General features: G+C 42.8%; 1 protein-coding gene across 5 annotated transcripts in view; it reads right to left on the minus strand.

Moving 5' to 3' along the window:
• Positions 1 to 27,042, minus strand: part of LOC307203256 (uncharacterized protein) — a 46,028-nt gene that overhangs the window by 383 nt on the left and 18,603 nt on the right. For 2 of the 5 annotated variants that reach the window (XM_079953945.1, XM_079953944.1), the window contains exons 3-6: positions 21,030 to 21,128; positions 6,779 to 6,874; positions 4,497 to 4,592; positions 2,343 to 2,425 (exon numbers count right to left, since the gene is read on the minus strand). In XM_079953945.1, coding sequence (XP_079810071.1) covers positions 2,343 to 2,425; positions 4,497 to 4,592; positions 6,779 to 6,874; positions 21,030 to 21,128 — 374 coding nt within the window. Of the gene's footprint in view, positions 1 to 2,329; positions 2,426 to 4,496; positions 4,593 to 6,778; positions 6,875 to 21,029; positions 21,129 to 27,042 lie in introns of all 5 variants that reach the window. The other 3 variants (XM_079953946.1, XM_079953948.1, XM_079953947.1) reach the window with 3 other exon arrangements.

The following is a 27,042-nucleotide window of genomic DNA, read 5'->3' on the forward strand; positions in this document are numbered from 1 at the left end:
GGGAAATGTTCAGGTTTTCAAACCATAGTCTGTGATCAGACAGCAAACAAGAATCAGAAACACGTACAAATTTTGGTTTCTGCTAGCTGTAGCTTGGCATGATGTCTGAATTGCACCCCAGAAACAGGAACAGTTCAGTACCATTAGTTTATATGTTGGGAAGCTCAAAGCAAGGTTTGGCATGATGTCTGAACCAAGTCAGTAACCATATTCACTATCATGTACAAATTGCTTGGAGATTTTTGAGTTTTAACTGCTTTTAAATAAATTAAATAGCATGATAATTGTAAGAGGTGACACTCTCCTTTACGCTCAATTGCTCTTCTAATGTCAACAGTATTCAAATCCAAAGTGGGCCAAGGGAAATCACAACTGTTCATCTGTCTCACTAAATGCTGGTTTTCATCATGAAGTCTGCCTCAGGTGAACAAATCATCATATAAATGTGTCACTCCCTCATAATTTGGCCCTAATCATGATTTTACATTATAATGTGCTAATATTATAGTGTAAAATCATGATTAGGGCCAAATAAGACTACTACTTTTCATGTTCCGAAAATGCTTTTCCAGTGCATTTTCATATGCTGGAAAAGTCTTGAAAGATTTCAACCTGCGTCCAAAGCCTCACTTACCACATCCTGACTTCGATATTTCAGGGATACAGTGAAGTGAGATATATAAATGTTCACGAGACCCTTTGGGGACCAGGATTGCTTGGAAAGTGGACACACACACACACACACACACACACAACTGTGGCTATGTGCATATGATACACTTAAAAAGGACATGCTGTTTTAAGAATCCTGGGAAGTATAGTTTATTAAGGGTGTTGGGAGTTGCAGCTCTGTGAGTGGTAAATTACAGTTCCCAGGATTTGCATGGGGGGCGGGGTTACTTTAACTGTATGGTGTCTGCACAGCCACAGTTTCAATTCCCAAAATCACACACAAAACAAGTGTACTTCATTTATCATTTATATCAATCAAAAATAATCAAAGCTGTTCTGTTAACCTCAACACATAAAAAATGGCTGTATGAGCGGTTTCTTACTTCAGATCTGATCATCTGCTAGACATTATGAAGTAGGTGAGTCAAGGTTCAGAGAGGCCTCCCTAAGGGTCGTACTTGCCAAGATGACCCAGGCACCTTTCAGGTCAGCCTGGGAGCATCACCAAAACCACTGGGCTTGCCTTCAAGAATCCTAAGGCTATTGGAATGGATGTAAAAGCAGATCCCTTGGTATTTTTACCCTAGTGTTATTTATCGAACATTCATTGTGGTTTGTTTGTGGGGATTGGCATTGCATCAAGCAAGTGTTCTCCTACTCTAGAGAACGAGAGTGTTCTTTCAGTGCATTTTCCTGTCACTTTCCGTATTGTGAGGAGTCCGTTTTTTTGGAGGAAACAGGTTTAGGGCACAAATTGTGTAACTTGAACTTGCTGGTACATGGATCCCACCTGAAAATAATGACAGTCCAGAACTGCCCCATGACACACGAGGCACCATCTTGGAAAGAAGGAGCGACTGCTGATTATGAGCTGGGGGGAGGAAAGAGCAAAGAAAATGTAGGAGAAGCTCGAAGGCAGCCCCTGTTTTTGTTCACTTTGCTGAAATTTCCTTCTATTGCATTAAAGAAGAACAAACAGTTCATTTGTTTCAGAGGTGCTGCACATCTGTTTCTGTGTCTAATCACTGTTAATTATAAAGGACCATGTCTCAGTAATATTCCCGGTCCCAGAGCTATGGCGTGCTTGTTGCTTCGCCTACAGTGTTTATTGCCAGCTTTTGGCACAGCCTCATTTCATTATCAAACACAAAAAGGTAGAGCTTTTACTGGATCCTTGGCATGCACTACAAACTATCCAAACTTAATACTAAAGCGGTGACTAATCAGGGAATTCCCGCGAGGAAGCTCTGTAATAACTCTTGCAAGGGTAACAAGGACAATTTCCATAGCCACAATGTTTTAAGCCAAACAAAATCCAAGCAGCTCTTATTTTTCCCCTTGCATGACCACACACACACGGTAAGCAATGTCCTTCTAAAACAGAACGGCTGTAGGATTAGCGTGCAAAGTTTGCATTGCTTTATCATAGTGGGGCTAATAGCAAAATTCTATTAATTGCCGGACAGTGTTTTGTTTGGCAAATCCAGGAAGCAGTTTACATGGCTACGCAGTGCTCTGGTTCACAGTGCTTCTAAAATAGTATTATTGTAAGGGACTAATACTGATTAGGGACAGTTCCCCGGAGGAAGGAGGGCCTTTTGATGATTGAGTCATTTCCTTTCTCTGTTCTGCTTCAACGATACAGTTCTTCTCTCACCCCAGATACACACCCCTTCTGTCCAGAGAGTCCTCCAGCAGAGTGCTCAGAACTTCATGCCTTGGCCTTACGTAAAGATGCTTGTGTTCATGGCTCCTGGAGCAAGCAATGAAGCAAATATCAGATGACATACACCCACAAGACCACGTATTCACCTCCCACACAATGCTGCGAGTTTCTATGTTAAGTTGCGGGCGAACATAGCAGACGACACAGCGATTCTTCAAACAGCTCTTCTTTATTCAGATGTCAGAACAGAACTGAGCTGAGGGGCTCAGTCAGCCTGCTTATATAGAGCTCCAGAACAATGTAACTGTTGCCATTTTCTAAAACTATCCAATCACTGAACGTCACTTTTCGATCCTTCATTTGCATAACTATCTACAGTATCCCCCTGCTGGCCCAGGGTGAGAACTCCAGTACATAACATTCTATATCCTTGCTTTCATTTGATGGTTGTTTCCCAGTGTCCAGGGAAGACTGGTCCATTAGGTCAAATGGGATACCAACCTCGATCAGCCCTTAGCCAGCCCCCATCTGCCTGCCTTCTTACTTACTTAGAACCAGACCGAGGATATAGCAGTGGCTGTCAGCTTCCTCCTCCTTAGTCTTCCCATTGTAGGGAAGAGGAAGGGGACAAAACTAGAATTAGTTGACTCCAACTGTTATTGGCCTCCCTGCTTTCTGCCCTACCAGTCCCAGTGGGCATAAGCCACAGCCACCAACATCCTTCATATTAAAATATACTGGGTTTTTTTGTTGATTATGTACATTGATATCCTTGTCAAAGAGTGGATTATAAATATTTAAATAAATATTAAATTTATTCATTTTAAAAGCTACCATAAGCCCCCAAAACACAAGAGCAGTTCCGCTTTCAAAGACTCACAAAACTGATTATTCTAGAGCTCAGCAGTGCCAATTTGATCTGATGGTGTTACTGTATTGGGGGAACAAACAGTTGGTTTGTTGAAATTCATCAGAATGCTGGAAATAAGTTTCACCTCTTTTGTATCCCAGTTTCTGCTTTTAACAGTCTACAGTGGACGCTCGAGTTGCGAATGTGATCTGTGCGGGATGCACGTTCACAACCCACAGTGTTCGCAACCCGCAGCGGTGCGTCTGCGCACGCGCGGGTTGAGATTTGGCGCTTCTGCGCATGCGTAAAGTGCGATTTAGCACTTCTGTGCATGTGCAACCGCTAAGACCTGGAAGTAACATGTTCTGGTACTTCCGGGTTTTGACAATCCATAACCCCAAAAAAAAGGCAACCTGAAGCATCTGTAACCCGAGGTATGACTGTACTGTGCTTTCCATTTTGACAGGTCCGCTCCACTTCTGTGTGGAGAGGCTTTGTGGGCAGACCGTGTGATCTCTCACTCTCAGCGAGGGCTGAGCTATGCCCCTGTGTCATTTGGGAGTCCCCGGCCGCGTCACAGCCCGGCCAGCCAATCCTGTCGGACCGGGGCATGTGGCTTCAGCTATTTGAACCCTGGGGGAGCTTGAGTCGATTTGCATTGGCGGGGCTCCCCCTATTGGTGGTTGACCCTTCCTGGACTCCCTGCACGGCGGGCAGGAGTCAGATATAGTTGGTTCAGTCCAATGCGTAAGCCAATACCGCTCACATTCTGTAACCAATAAAGTTGTGGTCTAAATTTTGCCCATTAACCTAATATAATGTGTCAATGTGTCTTTTTCAACATAGGGGGAAGCCTCGGGGTCTTGACACGCAAATGATATGTTACAGATGATATATTACATTGCCACATTACAGAAGTTATATAATCTGTACGCACCATGTCTAGGAATGTAAGATTTGAAGAGACAAACTGCAGAAGGCCACTACCCTGCTAGACATTAGAAAGGGGGTTGGACTAGATGACCCTCATGGTACCAACTCTACATTTCTATGATTCTATTATTCTAAATCCAAATGAAGCAAATTAATCTATCCACACATGGCATCTTAAATTCAGCAAGGCCATTGCCTTCCCGCTTAATGTGATTCAAGCCATATTTACATGTTGCTGTAGACACCAGAGAGGGGGTGGGGTGACTTCACTCAATGCACATTATCTGTTTTGTTTCCCCACACCTGCAACTCCCCAACTCCTGTTCATGAAGCTGTTATCTGTGCATGTGCAATTGCTATCTGAATTGTACATACCTTAGCTTAACTGGAAAGTGAATGTGACTTCTATTGTCATCAGATGGAAGCTGGCTTGAGGGAAGACTCATCAAACAGCAGCATTTTTTCAAGAAACTACAGGATGGATATTAGCCGCACATTGTGGCTAATGTTGTGTGCACATCACTTCAGACATCAGCAGTGGAAGCACACTGGAGCCAGAGTAAATGGTAATGTGTATACAGCCTTAGACTCCTGATGCAGTTTTCTTTCTCCCCCTCCAAAGCCACCCAAAAAGGATGTTTGAGGGAATCATAACACAGATAAACCAGTAAAACGAGAACATTTTATCACCCATTCTTATCCTGTACCCATATGCACATTACAGCAATAATAATCAGTCATTTCATAATGAAATGTTTTTAAAAATGAGGGTATACCACACAGGGCTTTTTTTCAGCAGGAAAGAGAGAGTAAGGGAGATGTTTATGGTGAGTTCTGGCACCCCTTTTTCTAGAGAAGTAGCACTGATTCCACAATTGTGGAATGTGGGTTTCAGGCTAAGAGACAGGGCTCCATCCCTTGTGGAACCATGCAGGCTCTAAAGACCTCTTGACTGTGGTCCTCAGCAGCTAATCTGGTGGTGAGCATGGTCAAAGTAGGTGCCCTCCTCCTCTTAAACTGGCCCCCACAGACACAAAGGCCCTCCATTATTGAATTTATAACCAGGAAGAGGGTGCATCATCATCAGGACAATCCCCACTTTAGCAATGGGCCTACTTTAAAAAGAAATTTGCCCCTGCCACCAAAACTCATGAGGTATGGGGACGGCAGAAAAATTGGCTTGGGGGAATTGAACCAGGACCCCAAATGGAGGGCTAGCTGTCCCTGCTTTACAATAAACGCCATGCAAAGCACATGTTAATTGTCATATGCCAATCCTAAAGCACATACACCCTTGGAAGCCAATTGTGGCTCCCCAATGTGCATACCTGCTGCAGAAGAGATGCCAGTTTGCTTTACAGGAGCCAAGTGAAACTTGCAGGAAATCACAGCAATCTCCTCCTGCAACAACCTTTGCAGAAGGGCTTATTTTATCAAGATGCTGCAGATCTTATGCCCATTATCCACTGCTTTGTGGGTTTGTCACACATTTTCTAAATGGGCAATTTTGAAATGACATTTAAGGCCAGCAAGGGAAGGCTATCCCGTCTAAGCTAAGCTAAGCCTAGACATTTTAAAGTGCTTTCCCTCTGGAGGTGCAGTAATTGCTTTACGATTAGACAGGAAGCTGTATCAGCATTATTGCTCTAAAGGAGCCAGTGTTATCAAAAGACAACACTTCGGGGCCTGTCCTCACAGGAAGGGCATCGTGAGTAATCAACAGTGCTTTAAGCCAACTGGCTGCAAGACCCTTTGTACGGCTGGCAGAGTGTTTAGTGGAAAACATCTGACTGCCATTATTTTGTAAAATGCCCGGAGAATATAAATTTAATAAATAATGCCACTACCATGGATGTAAAAATGTGGGTTTTGTTCTTTAACTCAAATCATATGCACATAATAATTTGTACCCAAACGCAGGTACATTCGCTTCTGCCTCTTAGTCAAGGCTTCTTCCCACCCCTCATGCTAAAATATATTACTATTTTTCTGAATATAAGAATTCACAAAGCAACTGAAAAGGAGGTAATTGCACAGAGATATTTAATAGCTGCTTGCTTATAAAAGGCAATAAATCCTGAGCAGGTGTAAAAGAATAACAGATCTGGTTCTAATCAGGATATGATAACACCTTGCTTCAGATTATCTGTCTCAGCAGCTTCAAACAGAAAGATACATCATATACAACAGAGCTCTGTGGAATTTATCATTAACTTCCGAGACCCTCCAGAAAGGAGTGGACCTAGTTCTCAGCTGCTAAACAGAACACGGTAACCAACCATGTTAAAAGCTGCTGGAAGGTCCAGTGGGATCAACCAGCTAGTTGTTAGCACATACACAATATGTTGAAGTCAATCATGGTGTTACAAATGCAGTCTGTATGTAAGCGGAGAATGTGACAAATGGAACGGGGAGGTTGGAGTGATTGGATCTGTAGTAAAGTCACCAGGATATTTTTAAAACACAAAAGGGCATTCTCCTGCCTGCCTAATAAAAGTGAGACATACGATATTTCAGTGGATATTATTATTATTATTATTATTATTATTATTATTAGTCCTATGGGTAGGCTAATTTAGTTTGGCAAGCTGACACTGTGAGAAGGATTACAGCAGGCCCCATTTGTAACAAGGTATTACCTAAACAATTGTACATACCTGTTTGGAATAAATCCTTTCCCAAAGCACAGGTCCTTAACTATTGGAGGAGGGAGCAGTGGCTTCAGTGCCTGAACTCTTTTCTGAGTTGTAGATCTGAAAATAAATGTGCTCTTTGTGAATCATTCTGGAGGTTGGCAAAATAAGGTAAATGCGAAATAATCCTCAAAGAAATACTGGAAAACCGAAATCAGTTCATTTCTCATGAAAGCAGTTTGATGCCACATTTAGACTAAAAATAATCAAAGCTATTAAACACTCACCCCCTTATTTCCAAATAAGAGATTGCTTTTCAGCCCCAAACCATTTTTGCTTTCATTATGACAGCAAAGGCACCTGAAGGTAACTGACACTGAGGATTGAAAATGGTGTCTAAACGTTTTTCACACGGGACTATTCCACAGTACTGAAATGTACTGAACTTGTTTCTTTTATCAGCATTTGTTGCTTAGATTATTGTTGTTATATTAGAGTAACCAGAAGTAATCTACGTACCTTCTCAAATGTGATAACAAAATATTAAAGATTGTGTTTTCTTCTATCAATCTGTAGCAATGTACCTAACAGAGTGGTAGCACAGAATACTAATTAGGTATTTGATAAACACTATAATTAGCATATCATATAATGATAGTATGAGGTCATGGGGTTTTTGATATGGAAAATTCCTAATGAATAGCAGGAATTCACAAGTTGGAGCAAGAATATTTACAGCGATAGTATCTTTTGGCTTTTGTAAGTTTGATATCAGAATGTACCTTTCCCAAGACAGCACAAGGGACAACCTTCTGAAAATCCCTTTTCTTGGGAAAGGACCTTATGAAAGACATTGCAAAACCACTAGTTCCCCCACTTTGGTTTTTCTAACTTTTCCTCTAAGAGCTCCCAGGCAAGCAACAAGTCAAAACTAACAAACAACCACCTGGTGTTTTTGTGTTGATCAAACTTTCCTGGGGCTCCCCCTCCCATGCCAGTTTGAAAGCAAAATATGCAACACAGTCAAACAAATATATTAAACTCAGATTAAGTCAACAAGGCAAAGTATTTCTAAAAAGAAGAGCACACACTCAGCCACTTTTAGCCATACACCTGCAGACTGTGCACAGAGATTGGGGGTGTAGTTAGCTGTGGGGAATATTGTGTTACATTCTCCTGATTATAATGCTGGTGCTTTTGTTCTGTTTTCTAACATGCCTTTTGCACTGCAGTACCTGCTGCTAGGGGTGGCCTATCCCATTTCACCACCTGAGGTGAAACAGGAAGTTGCTGCCTCTTCCCTCCCACCAAATCTGGTGTCCTGCTGCCCCCACATCTCCTCACTTGCACCAAATCCCATTTGTATGAAGTAAGAGCCAGTGTGGTGTAGTGGTTAAGAGCGGTAGGCTCGTAATCTGGGGAACCGGGTTCGGGTCTCCGCTCCTCCACATGCAGCTGCTGGGTGACCTTGGGCCAGTCACACTTCTCTGAAGTCTCTCAGCCCCACTCACCTCACAGAGTGTTTGTTGTGGGGAAGGAAGGGAAAGGAGAATGTTAGCCGCTTTGAGACTCCTTAAAGGGAGTGAAAGGCGGGATATCAAATCCAAACTCTTCTTCTTCTTCCAAATGTCTGTTTACTCTCATCCATTTGACTGCAGTTGTCTGAAGCTGCAGTTCCTTGACTAGTTGAATCGTCATCTCCACACACTACCTTCAAGACAAACATTGTTCTTTCTACCCTTTTACCCTCATGATGACTATCCTGTGAGGTAGTTAGGTTGAAAGACAGTGTCTGGCCCAGTGTCACTCAATGAGCTCCATGACTGAATGGGGAGGCAAGCTAGCCTCCTTAAGGGTTCCCATGGAGTAGAATCTAGTGAGGAAAAAAAAGTTGCCCCATATACTAATGGTGAAATGATTCTCAAAGAGGGAGGTATTAGGCTTGGAAGGAATCCCAAAGTTTCAAAAATATTCAGGGCAGGATACCTAATGGGGAAATGCTGCAAACAGCTTAATAAAGACAGAGCGGGCTCAGTGGGCATAGAATCCTGACTGACTTGGGAGGGGTTGCAGGAACAGGAAAGTGTGTGTGTGTGTGTGTGTGTGTGTGTGTGTGTGTGTGATGGAATGGAAGAAAGGATGTCTGGTTGGCCAGAACACTGAATAGCAGCATTCCATGCTGCATTGTTTTGTTGCAGGTCTCACTTGTAATGATTTCCTAATATAACTTTCTTTGAGCATCAATACAACAAAATAAATATGCACACAAAACTCCTAAACCAATTCAGTTAGTGCATTTGCTTATGCTCCTACACATTCTGTAGATGATACCACAGGCTTTTCTTAATAGGAAGGGCTATAAAGGCTTCCTGTTCCAGCAAGGACTTTGCCTAGCTCTCATTCATGGTGTGTTTAGTTTCCTGGCTCTGACCCCGACTTGACTCTTGGCTTACAGCTTCTGGCTCCCACTTGGTGACTGCCTGCAGTTCAGCTCTGATACTTCCAGACAGCAATTAAAGACAGTAGCTTTCTTTGGAGACAAGATTTGACAACCTTATTAACCACAATGCACTGGGGCCCCAGAACACTGTTAGAGCTGGACTGGGACCTCCACAGTACTAAAGAGGGCACAGTGCTCTGGTGACGTCTGAGAACCTGTTTACACACCTACGTTCACAACTCAAAAACAGCATCAAGTGACAACCTGTGTGAAAGAGCCATCACTGCTCAGACACCATAGATCAGTGTTTCCCAACCTTGGGTCGCCAGCTGTTTTTGGACTACAACTCCCATCTTCCCTAGCTAGCAACACCAGTGGTCAGGAATGATGGGAATTGTAGTCCTCAAACAGCTGGAGACCCAAGGTTGGGAAACACTGCCATAGATAATGGCCTCAAACACAAGTGGTGGGCCTGAACTAAGAAGAGTTTCCTGAGCTCAAATGTAACAGAGAACTCTGGTTAGTTTAAAAATGGAAGCATGTGTTTCTGGTGACCATATTAGAGGAAGAGAGGAGGCTGCAAACTTGAGGCTTGTGCAAATTCATTCACATAATGCTAAACCATAATTTAGTGCTATGTCTGGACCAGCCCAGAGCTTCCTAAGAGAGATGCTACTGTGATGGTGTCCACTGAATTCTTCACTGGGATTTTTATGTAACACTTTTTGTTTCCTAAATTAGTGTCTCCTCAACGACAGTTGTGAGAAAAAAGCTGAACATCTGGACTAGGTCCAAATAATGAGTCTGAGGCTATCTCCATGGCTTTTCCTTAACTCACACAAGTGTCTGTGCTGCAGTGCACGGACTGTGGAAGGACCATGTGGACAGCGTCTGTCTCTTGAAAGAACCCTTGTGTGCTTCTACCCTGAAATCTCCTGATGTACCAAATTTCAGGGCCAGTTTCCGCATGCATGAACTTCACTTAATCTATCATCACTCGATTACTCAGCTCCTGGGCCTGCTGCTTGAAATGGTGCCACCAAAAGATAATCGTCAGTTCAACATAACACAGCAGAATGTACTGAAAGAATTGGCTGGTTCCCACCATGTATGTATTTTTGTGCTCGCATTTCACAGAATTGGGCCCTTTAACAGCTGGCCGAACTTTGTTATGATGAATACTCCGAGCTCTAATTGTTTGGTGAAAAATATTGCTCAGTGGCTATATAAACAATTTTAATTGGCTCAGGAGCCCCAAAATGTGCTTTTTTTGTTTGGCTGCCAAGCTGGCTTTCTCGCCTGCTAATTATGCTGAGCTCTAGCTTTTAGCAAAAACAGGAAATAAAGCATCCATTACTCAAATGACAACTTCTCACCCAGCCTGCATTTCAACATCCATTGTGTAATTTCCTACTCCTGAGCCCAGTTAAGAGCTAAACACATTTTAAAAACAAGTCGCCCCTTTTTGCAAGGGCCAGTGCTACAGTTTATGCTACCCATTAGTAGACTGCAGTGCTTGCAATTCTAGAAGCACTCAAAAGAGGTTAGCCGCACACCCAGCATGCATCCGTGTGAGAGAAGTCATTATCTCCCAGCTCCTGCTGCCTACCTATTTTCAATAAATAAGCCCACCACAGGACTTGTATCAGCCTTCAGGCAAGACAACAGGTAAAACTTCCCTGTGGGATTGCTAGTCATTGTCTTTCAGGGATAACCTCTTTCTCTGCCGCTCAACAAAGGGTCATTGTCGAGCGTCAGCTGCCCTCAATACACTCTCCCACCCCACCCCCAATAGATTCAGTAGATTTGCTCAGCTTTATCTAGCAGCAAAGAAATAGATTATTGACTGTTTTACACAGATATAATTGGACAATTGTTCTCGTGGGAAGTCTCTGCTTTTGAAGTGAGAACTTGGAGACCAAGAAGGAAGGAAGCTGTGACCTCTCTGAGGCGGAGAGGAGCTTGGGGACTTCACACAGAAAGACTTCGCCTTTCCCTGGCATAGTAATGGTAGTTTGCTAGAAAGAGAAAAAAAGAAGTTCGGATAAGCCATTCCCTGGACGTGCGCTGGCACAGACATCTGCATTATTGAAACCTATGTGCAGGTGCAGACATAGACATCCAGAGAGCAGGACCAAAAGTTCTGCCTGCTCCATTCCCTGGTAAACATGCCGGGCCCCCCTTCATGGCTCAAACCATGTTCCCATTTTCAAACACTGACAGCTGGCTTGGTGGAGTTCCATAGTCAATTATTTTACCACTTTGCAGACAAAACAGATACTGTAATCAGTTTGCTAAGTAGATACACAGTTCTCCCTTTTGCTTTCACTTTTGTGGACAAGGCGGCAGTGTGAAGGCAAAATCTTGAGAAGCCCCATGCAGTCTCTGTTCCTCTTTCCTCTGTGCACATTCACACAGAACAGCAGTCCCTACTCTGTACTGTAGGCTTTGTGCTTGCAGCATAGCTGTCTGCCTCTTGAGCCTCATTGCGCACACACCCAAAAAACCAAATGTGTCTACAAGGGATATCATACTATAGGGATTTGTGGGAGTATCCCACAAAGGATAAGACGCGTTTGGGACACTCTTCGCTTGATTGTGTGTGGGGAAAGCCTTTTATCAAGGCGGAGTCCGTTCATGTTCTGTCCATGAAGATTTGGATAAGCTGTGCTCTGAGGGAAAGAGATAGTTCCAGCTTCTGATTCAGTGTGGCTGATGAGCTGAGCAAAAGCCTTATACATCCTTTTCCCATAGCCTTTTATTTTTAAACACAGCAATTTATGCTCCTTCGCCATTTTTAGTTACAATTTCATAATGGGGTGAGAATATTCCTTCAGAAGAAAAAGCATATGCTATCCAACAGAAGAAAACACAGAAAGCACAAAGAATAATGTAATTGTTCAGATTCAGAAAGAAGTAATAAAATTCATTTTAAAAAAAATCTGTGTTCAGTTTTTTCTCAACATACATTAGCAAAGAGAACTACAACCATCTCATATACGCCTGCTTTGTAGTAAGTCCCATTGATATCAATGGTGGTGGTGTTATTTCCAGGTAAGTATGTCTAGGACTGCAGCCTACAGTATATCACAGAGTGAACGTTCTTGGTCAGGTCTCCCCTCTAACCAATGTGAAGTCCTTAGAATTTCCTGGAAGGTGACCAAGAACAGAACAACACCTTACATATGTGCACAGCAAACATATGCAAAATAGCAACCATGTCCCTGTTTTCCCCCTCCATGGATCTGGGAAGAGTAAACACTTAAGTTTTATTCTATCTCCTTTCCCTGCCGTAACACTCTAAGCCAGCCTGACCTTTCCCCACAGTTTATTCTTGGGCTATTCCAATGGATTATGTGCAACCATCTTCAGAATTGCCTCCCTCTTTTTGTATGGCAGTGGTAACAATGGTAGGCTACAAGCCAAGTCTGGCTAATTGTTTATTGCTGCCTGGCCTACTGACCAGGAGCCTCTCATGGAATCCTGCTACGTAACCTAGCAACATAGCTAAAACCCTTGAGTATATTTTTATGCTGCTTTTACTGCTGTTTTTATTTCTGTGTTGTTGTGTATCATTTTTCAACACTGTTGTCGGCTACCCTGAAAACACAATGTGCTTGAAGGCTGATCAGAGAAAGGGGATAACTTGAGGAGCCACCTATAAAGATGGACCTAGGAGCCATTGTGGTGTAGTGGTTAGAGTGTTGGATTAAGACATGGGAGACCAGGCTTCCAACCCCCATGCAACCATGAAGCTCACTAGGTGGCATTGGGCCTGGCACTGTCTCTTAGCTTAACCCACTTCACAGGGTTGTTCTGAGGACAAAATGGAGATAGAGAGAAGCACGTATGTACACCTTGAGCTCCTTGGGAAATAAATGTAATCAATAAATAAAAATAAGACAGAAGATAGCTGTTTGGGCACTTTTCTGGGAAAAGACTTGGCCTACCACATCAGCTAGATACTTAACACATAGCTTTTGGCCAAATAAACTTACTGACCCCTATAAATTCTTGGAGTGGTTACTGATTTCTCATTTCCTCTCATTCTTAATATGCTACATTGCCTCATCTTGACTCATTGTCCTGCCTGGACTGGTATGCACAGTACTCTTGCAGTTCCCTACTACCTTATATATTCTGCCTCTATATATGTAAGTTTCTTGGACCAAAGCCATTCTGTACCTGTCTACTTAAGAATTATGCTTCACTGAATTCAATGGAAATTAATCCCACATGATTAGAATTGCAGGCAAAATTATCCTGGGTTGTTTCCTTATACTGAGATGCTCTTAGATAGGAATGACAAAGAGTAAAACACTATTTGAACATTACCTTAAAGGCACCTATTCAAGACAGTTAAATGGTGAGCAGATGCAAAGCACATATTTACAAGATTTTTCTCTATAAGATGAATGCTGAAATTCTCTTTTGGCACCTCTCATATGCCAAAACTTTGCAATAATAACTATTGGTGAAATGACACTTATAATGATGTTAATGTACTCATAATATAACTGTGGAGACAAACACAAAAACACAGAAGAAATGACCAGTTACACAGGATTCAGAGAAAGCACTCTCTGTCTTTTTCAGGGCATATCTACACTGCAAACATATTGGTTTCAGAGCCATTGTTTCTCCCAAAAAAACATGGGATATAGCTGTTTGGTGGGGCCAACCAAAATTCTCTAGCAAGATTTTCTTGCTATGTTCACCAAAACAAAGCCAATGATGAGTACAGGCTACGCATTAGGGCAAATAAAGGTGCCCTTTGAATTGTCCATAAAAGCACTGGATTCATAGGTTTCCATTGGCAATTTGCTCAGCTTATTGATTCTCTGCTGTTTAAATTAAAGTTTGATGTCCCGGAACAGGTTATTTGGCACAAAGCACTAATAGGATGCAAAAGCACATATGTTGCCACAATGGAAACATTAACCTGCACACAGAGCAACAAACTGCATTGCTAAATGAGCTGCATATGCAGTTTAAACCTCCAAATATTTTTAGAAATTTGCTGCAGGATGTGATGATGATCAACAACACAGATGACTTCAAAAGGGGGTTATATTTATTTTTTAGGTTTCCTGCCCGGCCTTCATGACAGGGTCCCAGGGCAGATTACAACAACAGAGCGCAATTATTAAATAAAAAGATAAAACCATTGCAATTATGAAAACAAATAAAAACTTCCCGAATGGAACAGAAGAGGACACATTCAGGAAAAGAGGTGGGTCTCCCAAAACAATATACCCCAACCGTCAAAGGGAAGGGCCAAGAGCAGAGTCCTCAGTGTTTTGTGAAAGCTGTACAGCAAAGATGGCAGAAGCACTGCTGTGGGTTCAACAGAGTTCCACAGAGAAAAAAACCCCTCCAGGCTGCCTTTCCTCACACTTCTGAGGATGTCAGAACTACCAAGAGAGGCCCCTCTGCAGATCTCAACACCTAAGACGGCCAATAGAGATGGAGCACAGCCTTCTAGATATTATTGGCCTAAGATATTATTGGCCTAAGTTGTTCAAGATTTTAAACAGGGAAGTTACTGAGCACCTGGAATCGGGCCTGGAAATGAACTGCCAACCAGTGCAGCTGTTTTAAAACAGGGTGTATTTGAGTTAACCCAGTCAGTAATTTGGCCATTGCATTTTTGATCTGTTGAGGTTTCTAAATTGTCTCCAGACTGGAGGTCACCAGACCATAGAGTACATTGGCCATGTTATCTCTGTCAAAGGGGAAGCACAACTGGCAAACCATAGCTGGAAATAAGCACTCCTAGCCATTCAAAGAATATACAGTTATCAATGGCTGCTGGGCATAATAGTGTCATAATCTGGCAGTCATCAGGACCACAGTGGCACTTACTGAGGAGCTGGGCCAGGTTCCTGGCTCTGACCTTGATGCTCGAGATCAGGGTCCACAGAACATGAGCTTGGCAGGCAGGAGCCCATAGAAGTGAATCCTGCAGTGTTTTCTCCAAGGTCTAAGGAACCAAGTGCGTCCCCTGCAACTGTCCTAGGAAAACCAGGACATCCCTTTTCTTTTTGTGCTAGAGCATGGTGGCCAGTTTGGACATGATGATCTCGGGCTACAATCTCACCCCAGAAAAGTGCTTTTTGAAGGACCATGATCTCATGTGAGAGCAGAGCCCCCCCCCCAAGTGTTTATTTCGGGGCCACAATCTCCCACATGTCACATGACTCGCCTGTGAGCCTGGCTCGGAAGATTTTGGCCTGGACATGTTGGATGGTATGAAAGTGGCTCCCATACTTTCTTATCAGCCCAACAGCATATTCAGGCCAGAGTGTTGACCTTTTAAAAGCCTGTATTTCTCCAATAAAGGGGGCAGCATATAGGAGAGGTGGACTGGAGGCAAAAGCTCAAAAGGTCTCAGTTTCCCTGCAGTTCTTGTTGGAGAAAGTGCCTCACTAGAAGCTCCCCATTGTGCTATGACAATCAGTTGGCCTTGTTGCCTTGCCTCATGGGCTCTTTGTTGGGACCAGAATAGGATAGATAACTATGGAGTATATTCAGGACCAGGGGTGTTGTGCTGCTAAGCATCAGTCATTGAGGAACAACAGCAGAAGGGTTACGGCCTTCAAGTCCTGCTTCTGGACTTCCCAGAAGGATCTGGTTGGTCATTGGGAGTTACTCTGCTAGACATGATAAGCCCTGCTTACGTTCCTCTTAGTTAAAAAAAAATGCAAGTAGAAGAAGAGGGAGAAAGGTCGCATTCTCCTATCCCTGAAATAATAAAATCTCTTGTGGCACCTTAAAGGTAAAGGTAAAGGTACCCCTGCCCGTACGGGCCAGTCTTGACGGACTCTGGGGTTGTGCGCCCATCTCACTTAAGAGGCCAGGGGCCAGCGCTGTCCGGAGACACTTCCGGGTCACGTGGCCAGCGTGACATCGCTGCTCTGGCCAGAGCCAGAGCCAGAGCCAGAGCCAGAGCCGCACACGGAAACGCCGTTTACCTTCCCGCTGGTAAGCGGTCCCTATTTATCTACTTGCACCCGGAGGTGCTTTCGAACTGCTAGGTTGGCAGGCGCTGGGACCGAGCAGCGGGAGCGCACCCCGCCGCAGGGATTCGAACCGCCGACCTTTCGATCGGCAAGTCCTAGGCGCTGAGGCTTTAACCCACAGCGCCACCTGCGTCCCTTGTGGTGTCACCTTGTGGCACCTTAAAGACTAGCAAATTTATTGCAGTGTAAACTTTAGTATCTGTTGAAGTTGGTTCTAGTCTATGAAAGCTTATACTACAATAAATCTGTGAAGACAAGATACTATAAGTCTCTTTGTTGTTCATGCCATGACAGTAAAAACCCACTTACCTCTCTGGAAGTTCTAATCCTGAAATGATAGTAACTACATTCTAAATGTTCTCCCATGACGTATCAATGAAAAATATCCCCTCTTGCCCTAAATCTGGAAAGGTATAGCTCAGAATTCAAACTCTTCAAACTTGTCATCTCACTTGGGATTCTGTCCAATCTAAGTATGTGACAATTCACACAGTTGTCAATCATTCTAGAGGATAAGAACAAACCAGTTCAGGTATAATGACAGGCTATGGTTTGTCTTGAACAAAGAAGCAAGGAAGTGAACGAGAACCATCAAAAGGTGATGAGCTTATTTGAACAGAAGATTTGCTCATGAAACATCAAACCATGATTTAATGTTATATCCCCATATATGTCCCCATATGTATACTCTAATATGTAATCCTAGGTCACCCCCCCCACCTACTCTGTCTTTTAAGCCACTTTAATATGCTGTATGTTATATACAATGCACTTAAGAGATTTACTAAATCTTACTGGAGGATTTGAGACAATCTAGAAACTCGTGAAATCTCCTTCTCATATGATTGTATCAGCACATTATGAGAGTGGAAGCGAAAACCATATAAAAATGAGACAGAATACTTTTAAGAAAAAGAACAAAAAGGAAATAGAGACATAAACATGTGAAAAGGCAGGATCCATTATTAATTTTGTAAAGTTTTTGAATGAGAAAAAAATTGACCCTGAGAATGAATAGAGATTTAATTTCAAAACTGGCTTCATTTGCTGATGAATAGAAAATAGCTCAGAAGTAATGGGAAATCCAGATACTGTAAGTCCTCGATTTGGGGCTAGCTACTAGTTTACCAAGTACGCTGGAAAATAAATTAGTCTGGAGAACAATGGATATGATGACATGGAAATGTGGTAGGGAATATTAAGCAAATAGTAGTGTTGAGTATATGCATATACTTTAAGAGACTGCTATTTGAATAGTTTGAAACAAAGCAGTGAATCTCAGCATTTAATATATATATATATATATATATATATATATATATATATAATTTTTTGTATTTCGGATAATGCAGTAATTTTAAAAAGTGCACAGGGTCAGAGGAAGCTGTCTTATACTAAGTGCTGTCTACACTGGGTGGCAGCAATTCTCCAAGGTTTCAGGCAGGGTTCTCTCCCAGCCCTACCTGCAGATGCTGGGAACCTGGGACTGTCTGCATGCAAAACAGATGCTCAGTTGCTTAGCCAATGGATTCTCCAACAACACAGCTTCTCTTCCTTTGCCTAGCACATCTTTCTTTCCATAAATCTCAGCATGTCTGATGTATGAAAATACTAGGGATCTTAGTGCTCATATATGGACCGTTTTTTGAGACACTGAAGGCATCATGAAATCAGTAGGAACGAATGGCTCCCACGGGTTGTGAAAAAGGCAGTACAGTGGTACCTCAGGTTAAGTACTTAATTCGTTCCGGAGGTCCGTACTTAACCTGAAACTGTTCTTAACTTGAAGCACCACTTTAGCTAATAGGGCCTCCTCCTGCTGCCGCACTGCTGGAGCCCGATTTCTGTTCTTATCCTGAAGCAAAGTTCTTAACCTAAAGCACTATTTCTGGGTTAGTGGAGTCTGTAACCTGAAGCGTATGTAACCTAAAGCGTATGTAACCCGAGGTACCACTGTACCAAGATCAGTAGAGATGATAAGACACTTTTATGCATGGGAGCCAATCTAAGTCATTGGTGCTCCAAGTATAACAGATAGCTGGGAAACTGTGGCATTCCTAGACAGGGTCTGTGAAACTGGCTAGGCATGGCATCTGGCTGTTACTCCAGCCTGCTACTCCTCTGCTGTGCTGTTTAGTGCTCATTCCATGGCACAGGGAGATAAAGAATTTCAAACAGAGTTCAAGGACAATGTGCTGGGCTTGTTAGAGTGTTAGATCATAAAGACTTGCATTCAAATTACCTCCTGCTCTTGAAGAACCATTGGGAACTTTGGGCCAATCACTCTCTCAACACAGCCCACCTCAGAGGGCTGCTGGAGGGAAAAAAATATATAATAAAATATCGTAGTACTCACTGAGTATCTCCTTTTTAGACACTGCTTTGGACTTTCGGCATCGTGCCAAAAATGTTGGTCACTATTCTTTTATGGCTTTTCAACCTGCTGCTATTTTAGTACAGTGGTACCTCAGGTTAAGTACTTCTTTTGTTCCAGAGGTCCGTTCTTAACCTGAAACTGTTCTTAACCTGAAGCACCACTTTAGCTAATGGGTCCTCCGGCTGCTGCCGTGCCGTCGGAGCACAATTTCTGTTCTCATCCTGAAGCAAAGTTCTTAACGCGAGGTAATATTTCTGAGTCTGTAACCTGAAGCTTATGTAACCTGAAGCGTATGTAACCCGAGGTACCACTGTATTGAAATAACATTGCCGCACAAACTTACTTTCACTTCACAATCACTATGAAGCTTAACATCTGAGAAGATTTTTTTTAAAAAAATGTTGCTCATAATTTTATGGGTTCTGGTTTGTAGGGCTATCCCAGGAACCTGCAACACCAGGATCAATGCTAGCGAAAAAGGAATCATGATCCTATGTTCAGCCAGGAGCACAAGCAACCACACAACAACAGCCGCAAAAACAAAAGCCAGCATTGCTAGGCATGTTCATGGTGTTTCTGGCAACTCGCTTGCCGCCAACTAATCACAGCACTGTGCACAAATGAAGGCTCTGCATTAGCATGAATGCACCTGTAAGGATATCAGGGGGTTACTCAAGAGCAATCAGGCAAATGCCTCCCTGGTCGGCTGTAAAGCCTCATTATTGGTGCCAAAAAACCTTCACCATGCAGAGCGCCACTATTCCGTGGCTCGGTCATTTACCGACAGAATCTGTGAGTGGGCGGTCCTTAAACCTTCCCCAGCAGAGTAGTTTCTTGACGCCCAGTCTGCACTTCTCCTCTCTGCACAGACGCCTACTGCGCAGGGAGGGCGTGGGTAATGGAGGACCTCTCTCCTCCCCGCTTTGCTCAGGCAAGGTGTCCTGGCACCGCCTCGCCTCCTCCAAGCCCTGAAGCTCCTCTCTATTGGAGGCATGGTTACTCTCCTCCGCTGAGAAGGTGCTGCTTCCCATGATCTTTGGGGGCTCTCTGTAATCCATCCGGCTTTTCCCCTCTCGCCCCTGAGCCGATGGCAGTTCCCTGACAGCACCAATCTATACATGGTGATGGCTGAATGACCCTGTGGCATTACCAGCCAAGTACAATAACAAATCGCCTGCCAACCTAGCAGTTCGAAAGCACCTCCGGGTGCAAGTAGATAAATAGGGACCGCTTACCAGCGGGAAGGTAAACGGCATTTCCGTGTGCGGCTCTGGCTCGCCAGAGCAGCGATGTCACGCTGGCCACGTGACCCGGAAGTGTCTCCGGACAGCGCTGGCCCCTGGCCTCTTAAGTGAGATGGGCGCACAACCCCAGAGTCTGTCAAGACTGGCCCGTATGGGCAGGGGTACCTTTACCTTTACTTTACAATAACAAATGCTCACACAATGTTGTCCTCATTGCTGTCTGCAAGGAGAGTAATAACTGGCTATAGGGCTTTCTAAGGCCACAAACCTAGACAACTTTAAAGCAACTAAGGGGAAGCAAAGGAAGAACGAAAATCTGCTAACACCAGGGATTCCTAAGGAAAAAAGAATAATGTTTTTATACGCTGCAACAGCATCAAGAATACTGGTCGCCAAAAAATGGAAAGGTGAAATGATACCATCGAAAGAGCAATGGCAGGAGAAACTGTTTGACTATACTGAACTAGCAAAAATGACAGAGATCATTAGAAGACAGCCAACCCAAAGGTATAAAAAAGAATGGGGAATTTATAAAGAATATTTAATTAAACATTGTCATAAGTAAAAACCCTGACATGCTTTGACTAAACTCTGCAATATGTAAGTTAGATAAAGAATACATGAGACAGATTAAAGAAAGAAAGGGTGATAAGGAACATTTAAGCAGTGATAATAAAAGGGGGAGGGGAGATGAGCCCTCAGTGAGGAGGTTGGAAGTCATATGGAGAATTTAATTAATTAATTAATTAATTAAAGTAATTGTAAAATTAAGTATTTTTTTCTTTTTTCTTTTTTTGGAATTTAAGGATCATTTGGTAATTTTTTAATTTTATTTTCTGTATCTCAGTTGGAATGTATAATTTTTACCATGTAAGAAAATCAATAAAGGCATTACACGGTGGGGCGGGGGGGAGAGAGAAAAAGAAAAGAAAATCTGCTAACCCCATAGCCCAATGAAAATGAGGCACATGGAGAGAACTCAACAGCTCCTCAAGAAAAGGATCCAGGTCTCTTCCAAATATTCCTAGTAATTCTACCCAATTTATTGGTTTGTAAACTGTGTCCAGGTACTGTAACATTACCATATTTATAAAGATGTGTTGACCCTTAGTCTGGTTTTTCCTCAGTTTGATAGTTGGCACTCCTGTGGTCTTTCACTGCATAAAGGCTGCCATCAAATGCCTATGCTTACCTCTCGGTCAATATGAGCGTCTTTCCTCCAACCATTAACTTGGGGGAAGTCTGTACATTTTTTACCATCGCCTTCTGCTTCAGCTTTGTAGATACAGCCCTAGAGAAATGGAAAAGAATCAAGTAAGTTTGCGATGTGCAGATAAATACTAGCTTGTGGTCATGATGATGCAGAAAGCCTATCTGGGCAAGTAGTAGGCTATCTGAATGCATACCCGTAAACGAGCAGCATAAAAAAGCAAGAAACAAACAAACAAACAAAAAAGGACATGTATTGTGAGAACACTGCTTTTAAAATGTCCAGGAAACACTGCTCTGTCTCATACTGCAACTGTGGATCAGCACCCAACAGTGGCCATTGTCCACACACTGAGAGCAGAAACACCTGGATTTGGGTTAAACTGTTATTACTCATCCTGAGCCCCCAGGTGAGTTTTGAAGCTAACTAAGTATCAGACAATGTTAGGTTCACACCTTGACCCACAGGAGGAGTCTTGGCTACAGCAGTGTCCAGCTATAGCAGTGAATCAGATCAAACATAAGCCATGATGATGAAGAATTAATTGGATATCCCACCCTTCCTCCCCAGGGCAGCAAACATGAAAAGTTAATACAATTACAAACTAAAAGTAAAGAACTATTGTTAAACATATCCTCACAGCTAATAGTTTCAAGGCTAATAATTTCACAACTAACAATAACTGCAAGGAGCAACAACTTCCAGCCGTCAAATGCCTGAATAAAAGGAATGTTTTTAAATGCCTTGTCAATCTTAATAATGAGGCAGACAGATGTGCACCTCTCTTCCCACTAGCTACCGATTGTCTTCTACTCCTACAGGACTACATTTACTGCCACATCTTTTTAGGCTAGGTGGTGGCACTGAGCCTTTCTCTTCCTCAACATTAACAAATAATTGGAATTGATATGTATAGTACGTTTATATGTGTATGCCAGATACGAGAGAAGAATTGAATTTCCTGAATTATTTGTGCTTTCCTGAGACTTTTGTGTTTAGAGAACTTCCACAGCAGGTCCTTCACCCTTGGTTTGTGTTTACCTCAGGTGTTTACCTCAGGGTCAGGACCTACACAACAAACATAAAATAGTAGGAGCTAAAATGCTGAATCAATGCACAGCCTTGCCTTGTGAGACAGGCAAAAAGAGAAACAGAGGGAGATAGAAGAGAAATGAGAGGGGAGGCGGCTAAAATTTATTTAAAAGTTGCAGAACTACACCATGTATTTGGCCAGAGGAGGTGAGCTGGTGATCTCACACACACTACATACTCTCCATAACTGGATTTCTCCCAACTCAAGTTGCACTATGTTGAAAATACCATGTGCAGGAACAGGGGAAAGGTATATTCATAAAACAGTAAAAACACCTCTTTCCTTCCAAACCTTTACATTGATCTTCACCCTACTGTTTGGTCCTGGATCTACAAGGGAACAAACACCTTGATAGAGAGCTCTGAAACATTCATTTACTCCACCTTAACTCTACAATGCTGGGATCTGTGGCAGAAGGACTGCTTGAAGAATGTCCTCACATACTATGTCCCCCAGTAGAGCCTTAATCGGAACATATGAACTAATCTGAATAAACGAGTGAAGCAAATTTCACCTTAAACCTATCCGTATGAGATTTCAGAACTCTCAGAGCTTATTAAAGCTAGGTAGGGAGGTAAATATTGGCACTGATGGGATATACATTAGAAAATCTTCCTCATTATCCAAGAGTCATGCCTGGGCAAACTGCCTGCTATTGCTAAGTTTAATAAGGCAAGGGTTTTTTTTCCAGGAGGGAAAAAAAGGCAAATTAACTGTGCAGGGGTTACTCCATGTCAGTGTCAATCAGATTGTGATATTTTATTTCCTGTGCAAGTGTGACTTCCAATTGCTGCATGCAAAGAGCAGAGGTACAGATCTGCATTTTGCAGAACATATGAACCTACCATCTTCTAAGTCAACTGATCCATCTTGCCAGGGAATGTCTAGTTCTCTGGGGTCTGAGAAATCTGTTCTGCAATTATTTTAACTGGAGATGTCAAATCCCAGAACAGGTTTAGGGGCCGCGGGGTGGGGTGGGGGAGTCCCATTGCACAAATGGACCTCATTCCCTGTTTTAACTAACAGTTGAGACTGAAATCTGAAATTTAGGCAAAAGTTCTATTCTAAGGACCCCCCTTTGTACTGGTCAGCTCTGCTTTTATAAAATGTTTATATTAACTCCCCTACTCTGGAAGCACTTTTCACAGTTACAGACAATGGGATTCTGACTATTTACTAAATTTACATCCAGTATTGTATACACTTTACAGTATTTAAAAACACACAATACATAATATACTAACATGTTAGGGGTGTCATATTTCAAAAAGTAAAATTCCCGACACCTGCAAAGTTGTTGAACACTAAAAAACTCAATACCTCCACCCACCCAGAGAAGCACACTTAAAAGCCTACCTTTAATCAGCTCAAGGCCTTGCTGAAAAGGAATGTTTCTGCCTGGCACCTAAAAGATATGTAATGAAGGTGCCAGGCAAGCCTCCCTGGGGACAGCATTCCACAAGCAGGGAGCCACCACAGAAAAGGCCAGTTCTTGTGTTGTCACCCTCCAAATCTTTCAGTGAGGTGGCACACAAAACAGAGCCTCACATGATGATTGCAGGGGCTGGGTTGGTTCATATGGGGAAAGAGAGTCCCTGAGCTGTTTAAGAAACTAACTGGCATCCAGCACAGTCAGGCTAGGATTGGTATTATGTGTTCAAACTGTCCCAATGAACAACCTGGCTGCTTAATTCTGCACCAGCTGAAATTTCTGAATTGCCTTCGGAGAAAGCCCCATGTTTAACATGTTGTAGTAATCTATCCTAGAGGTTACCAGAGAATAGATAACAGAAGTTGGGCTATCCCTGTCCGGAAAGGGGCACAGGGAACTGTTCCAATAAGTTAGCCTTGTGACTAAACTTGTGGTTCTTTTCATATCTATCATTGTCCTCATAAATCAAGCATCGCAATGACAAGCCTCATGCCTATTGTCCTAGAAAACACTATGCAACTTAAACTTTTTTGACTGTGGGTCAGGTCCAAGTCAAAACAAACACAAACCAGAAACCCCTATAGCCATGGTAAAGCTTTCTGCAGAGATTCATGTTTTAAAGTGTGAATGCTTCTCTCCTTGAGGGTAAGTGGATATATTTTCATTAAGGTGTTTGGGTACGGCAAATGCAACAGGTCCACTACGGCTTTCAAAGGACAAATTTCAGGTGGTTATTAGAGAAAAGAAAAAAGAAAAAAAAGGGCACATTCATCTCTCCAGCTTGCTGTGGTGACCAGGAAAAGCTATCACAGGAAGCCATCTGTAAAAAAAAGCCGGCCTATCAGTGTGTTGCCTACAGTTGGGGAGGGTGGTGGTGGTACAGGAAGTCAGGCATACAGGAAGTCAAGCAGAGGTGACTGATGCCTGGCCAGTTGCTTTTTTCAAACACAAGCCTCTATTCCTGTTTTGCTCTTAGCAATGCGCCCAAGTCCATTAGTGGAAGAAGAAATCAGCTGCCTATCAAAAATGTATGATTTGCTGCGGAATGCAAAGATTGTTAAGTAGGCAGACTGATGAATTGCAGATTTGGGTTTTATTTCCTCTTGGGTGCGGTTACAGGATATTCACTTAATTTGTTTAAAGTGCTTTTCTGGGAATAGGAATTCCATCTCATTAGAAGATACTGTGGGCATCTCATATCAAAGAAGAAGGGGGCAGGATTATTTTTGCAGTGAAAGAAATGGAAGGGGAAGAAAATAATTTGCTCAGAAAATATGTAGACATCAGCAGGTATCTGTCTGCTGAAAACAGCAGAGCATCAGGACATTAAAAAGAGCTCTGCCAGTTCAGTCCAAAGGAGCATCTAGTCCAGCATCTTCAATGCTGCAGTGGCCAACTGGATGCCAAAGTGTCCTGTTACCGCTTCCCAGCCACTAGTATACAGTGGTCTACTAGCCTTTTTGGGATGCGGGTGTCGCAGGGGTTAAACCACAGAGCCTAGGACTTGCCGATCAGAAGTTTGGTGGTTCGAATCCCCGCGATGGGGTGAGCTCCCGTTGCTCGGTCCCTGCTCCTGCCAACCTAGCAGTTCGAAAGCACGTCAAAGTGCAAGTAGATAAATAGGTACCGCTCCGGTGGGAAGGTAAATGGCGTTTCCGTGCGCTGCTCTGGTTCGCCAGAAACTGCTTAGTCATGCTAGCCACATGACCCGGAAGCTGTACGCCGGCTCCCTCGGCCAATAAAGCGAGATGAGTGCTGCAACCCCAGAGTCGGTCACAACTGGACCAAATGGTCAGGGGTCCCTTTACCTTACTAGCCTTTTTCATGCAGGAATCATACAGAGGCTCCATGAACATAAGCAGATAGAGCACAGCAGTAGCATTCTTCCAACATGACCTACGTGCATTTTTTTCATATGAGATTATCATATAAAAAGGACTACTGCAACTGAACATGGAAACTCCATTTAACCATCATGGCAACTAGCCATTGGCAGACCGATTGTTTCTAAAGTGAACATTGTCTCCATCTTGTTTCTGTATTTAAGTCTGGGGAAGGGCAATGACTTTTAGAAAATTTGAAAGAGGTTTAAGGGAGGCTTAGGTTTCCATGATTTACACATGCATATCCTTTGTCTCGCTGTCACATCTGATGAAACAGGTTTTGGGGGAACTACAACACCCCTCCCCCCCTACAAAACATGCTCATCAGAGGCAAAAGTGAGAAGAGCTAGGAAAAAATATCCTTCTTTCAAACTGCATTCAGGTCTCTGCCTCCAGAAGGCAGCCTATATCCTTTTCTGGATTTCTGGGTCCCTTGCTAATGTCACTACTAGCTTCAGCACTGCGGCTAAAGGAAGGAGGTTGGTCAGAATAAAAAAGGAGGTTTTTTGCTCCTGGAATCATAGGGCCTACTTAGTGTGTGAGAGTCTGCACACACACACATAATTTGTTCTCTAGTTAAAGGCATGTAGGTGTTAATATAGTTATTTTGCCAAATATTTTACAAGAACCATGATATCCTTTCTTCTACCTCATGAGTCATATTGGTCATAAATCAGAGAATTTTGTACTCCAAAAAGAGGAAGTGTTGCAGTCTACATAACAATTTCCTTTGTATAATCTCAGCAAGATCATGAGAAATCTATTATTGTAGCACACTTGTAAACTGAAAAAATATATATAATCTTTTTTCATTCGTTCAGCCGGAAAGGGAAGATGAATATGGCCTGAAGAGGCAAACTGAATTCCTTTTCTACTGCCTTTATATTGTGCACCCAATTGGTCTGATGTGCTTTGGGATTGTTGGTTTGATAATCTTTGCTGAGAGAATGAAGTGGTGATTGCAGTGCGATGCTGAGATAAAGGTGCACGTCACATAAGAGTCCCTCAGCTCCCATCCCCAGAACCATTAGGAGTCCTTGGCCGCCATGAGAAATGTGTTATGCAGGATGCAAAGGGGAAAAAAGGGGATATGCAATGGATGGAAAGAAAAAGAAGGATGGCAATATGCATGATGGTGGTTGCTTGATGGAAACGAATTGCTAGTTTAATGCTTTAGAGAGGCGTGTGTGTGTAAATAAAAACACAAGTCAAGCCCTGAAGGCCTATGTAGTCCTTTATGTAGTCTCACAGTAGCCAACCAGATGCCTGGAAGAAGCCCTCAAGCATATGTGCAGTCGATTTATACAGGAATGTAAAGGCCCTTAACTTCAAGCCCAGTTGATTTCAATTGGATTTTATGGTTCTTAATTTTGCCTGGATTATGAGCTAAACTTTAAAACAAGGAAAGGAAAGTTGCACCAAATGGCAGGTCAGCGTGGGATGGAACAGAAGTGACTTTTGCCCTTCTTCTAGGACTAGACAGTGGTTCTAGTTCTGGTTTTGTACATTGATGAAACACAATGTTATTACCATCAAGAAAATCGCAAGAATAATATGTTTGTTTAAAAATAGTGCTGACAGTGGGAA

The sequence above is a fragment of the Podarcis cretensis genome (genome assembly GCF_951804945.1).
Source record: "Podarcis cretensis genome assembly, chromosome: 1".
In the NCBI taxonomy this organism is placed as follows: Eukaryota; Metazoa; Chordata; class Lepidosauria; order Squamata; family Lacertidae; genus Podarcis; species Podarcis cretensis.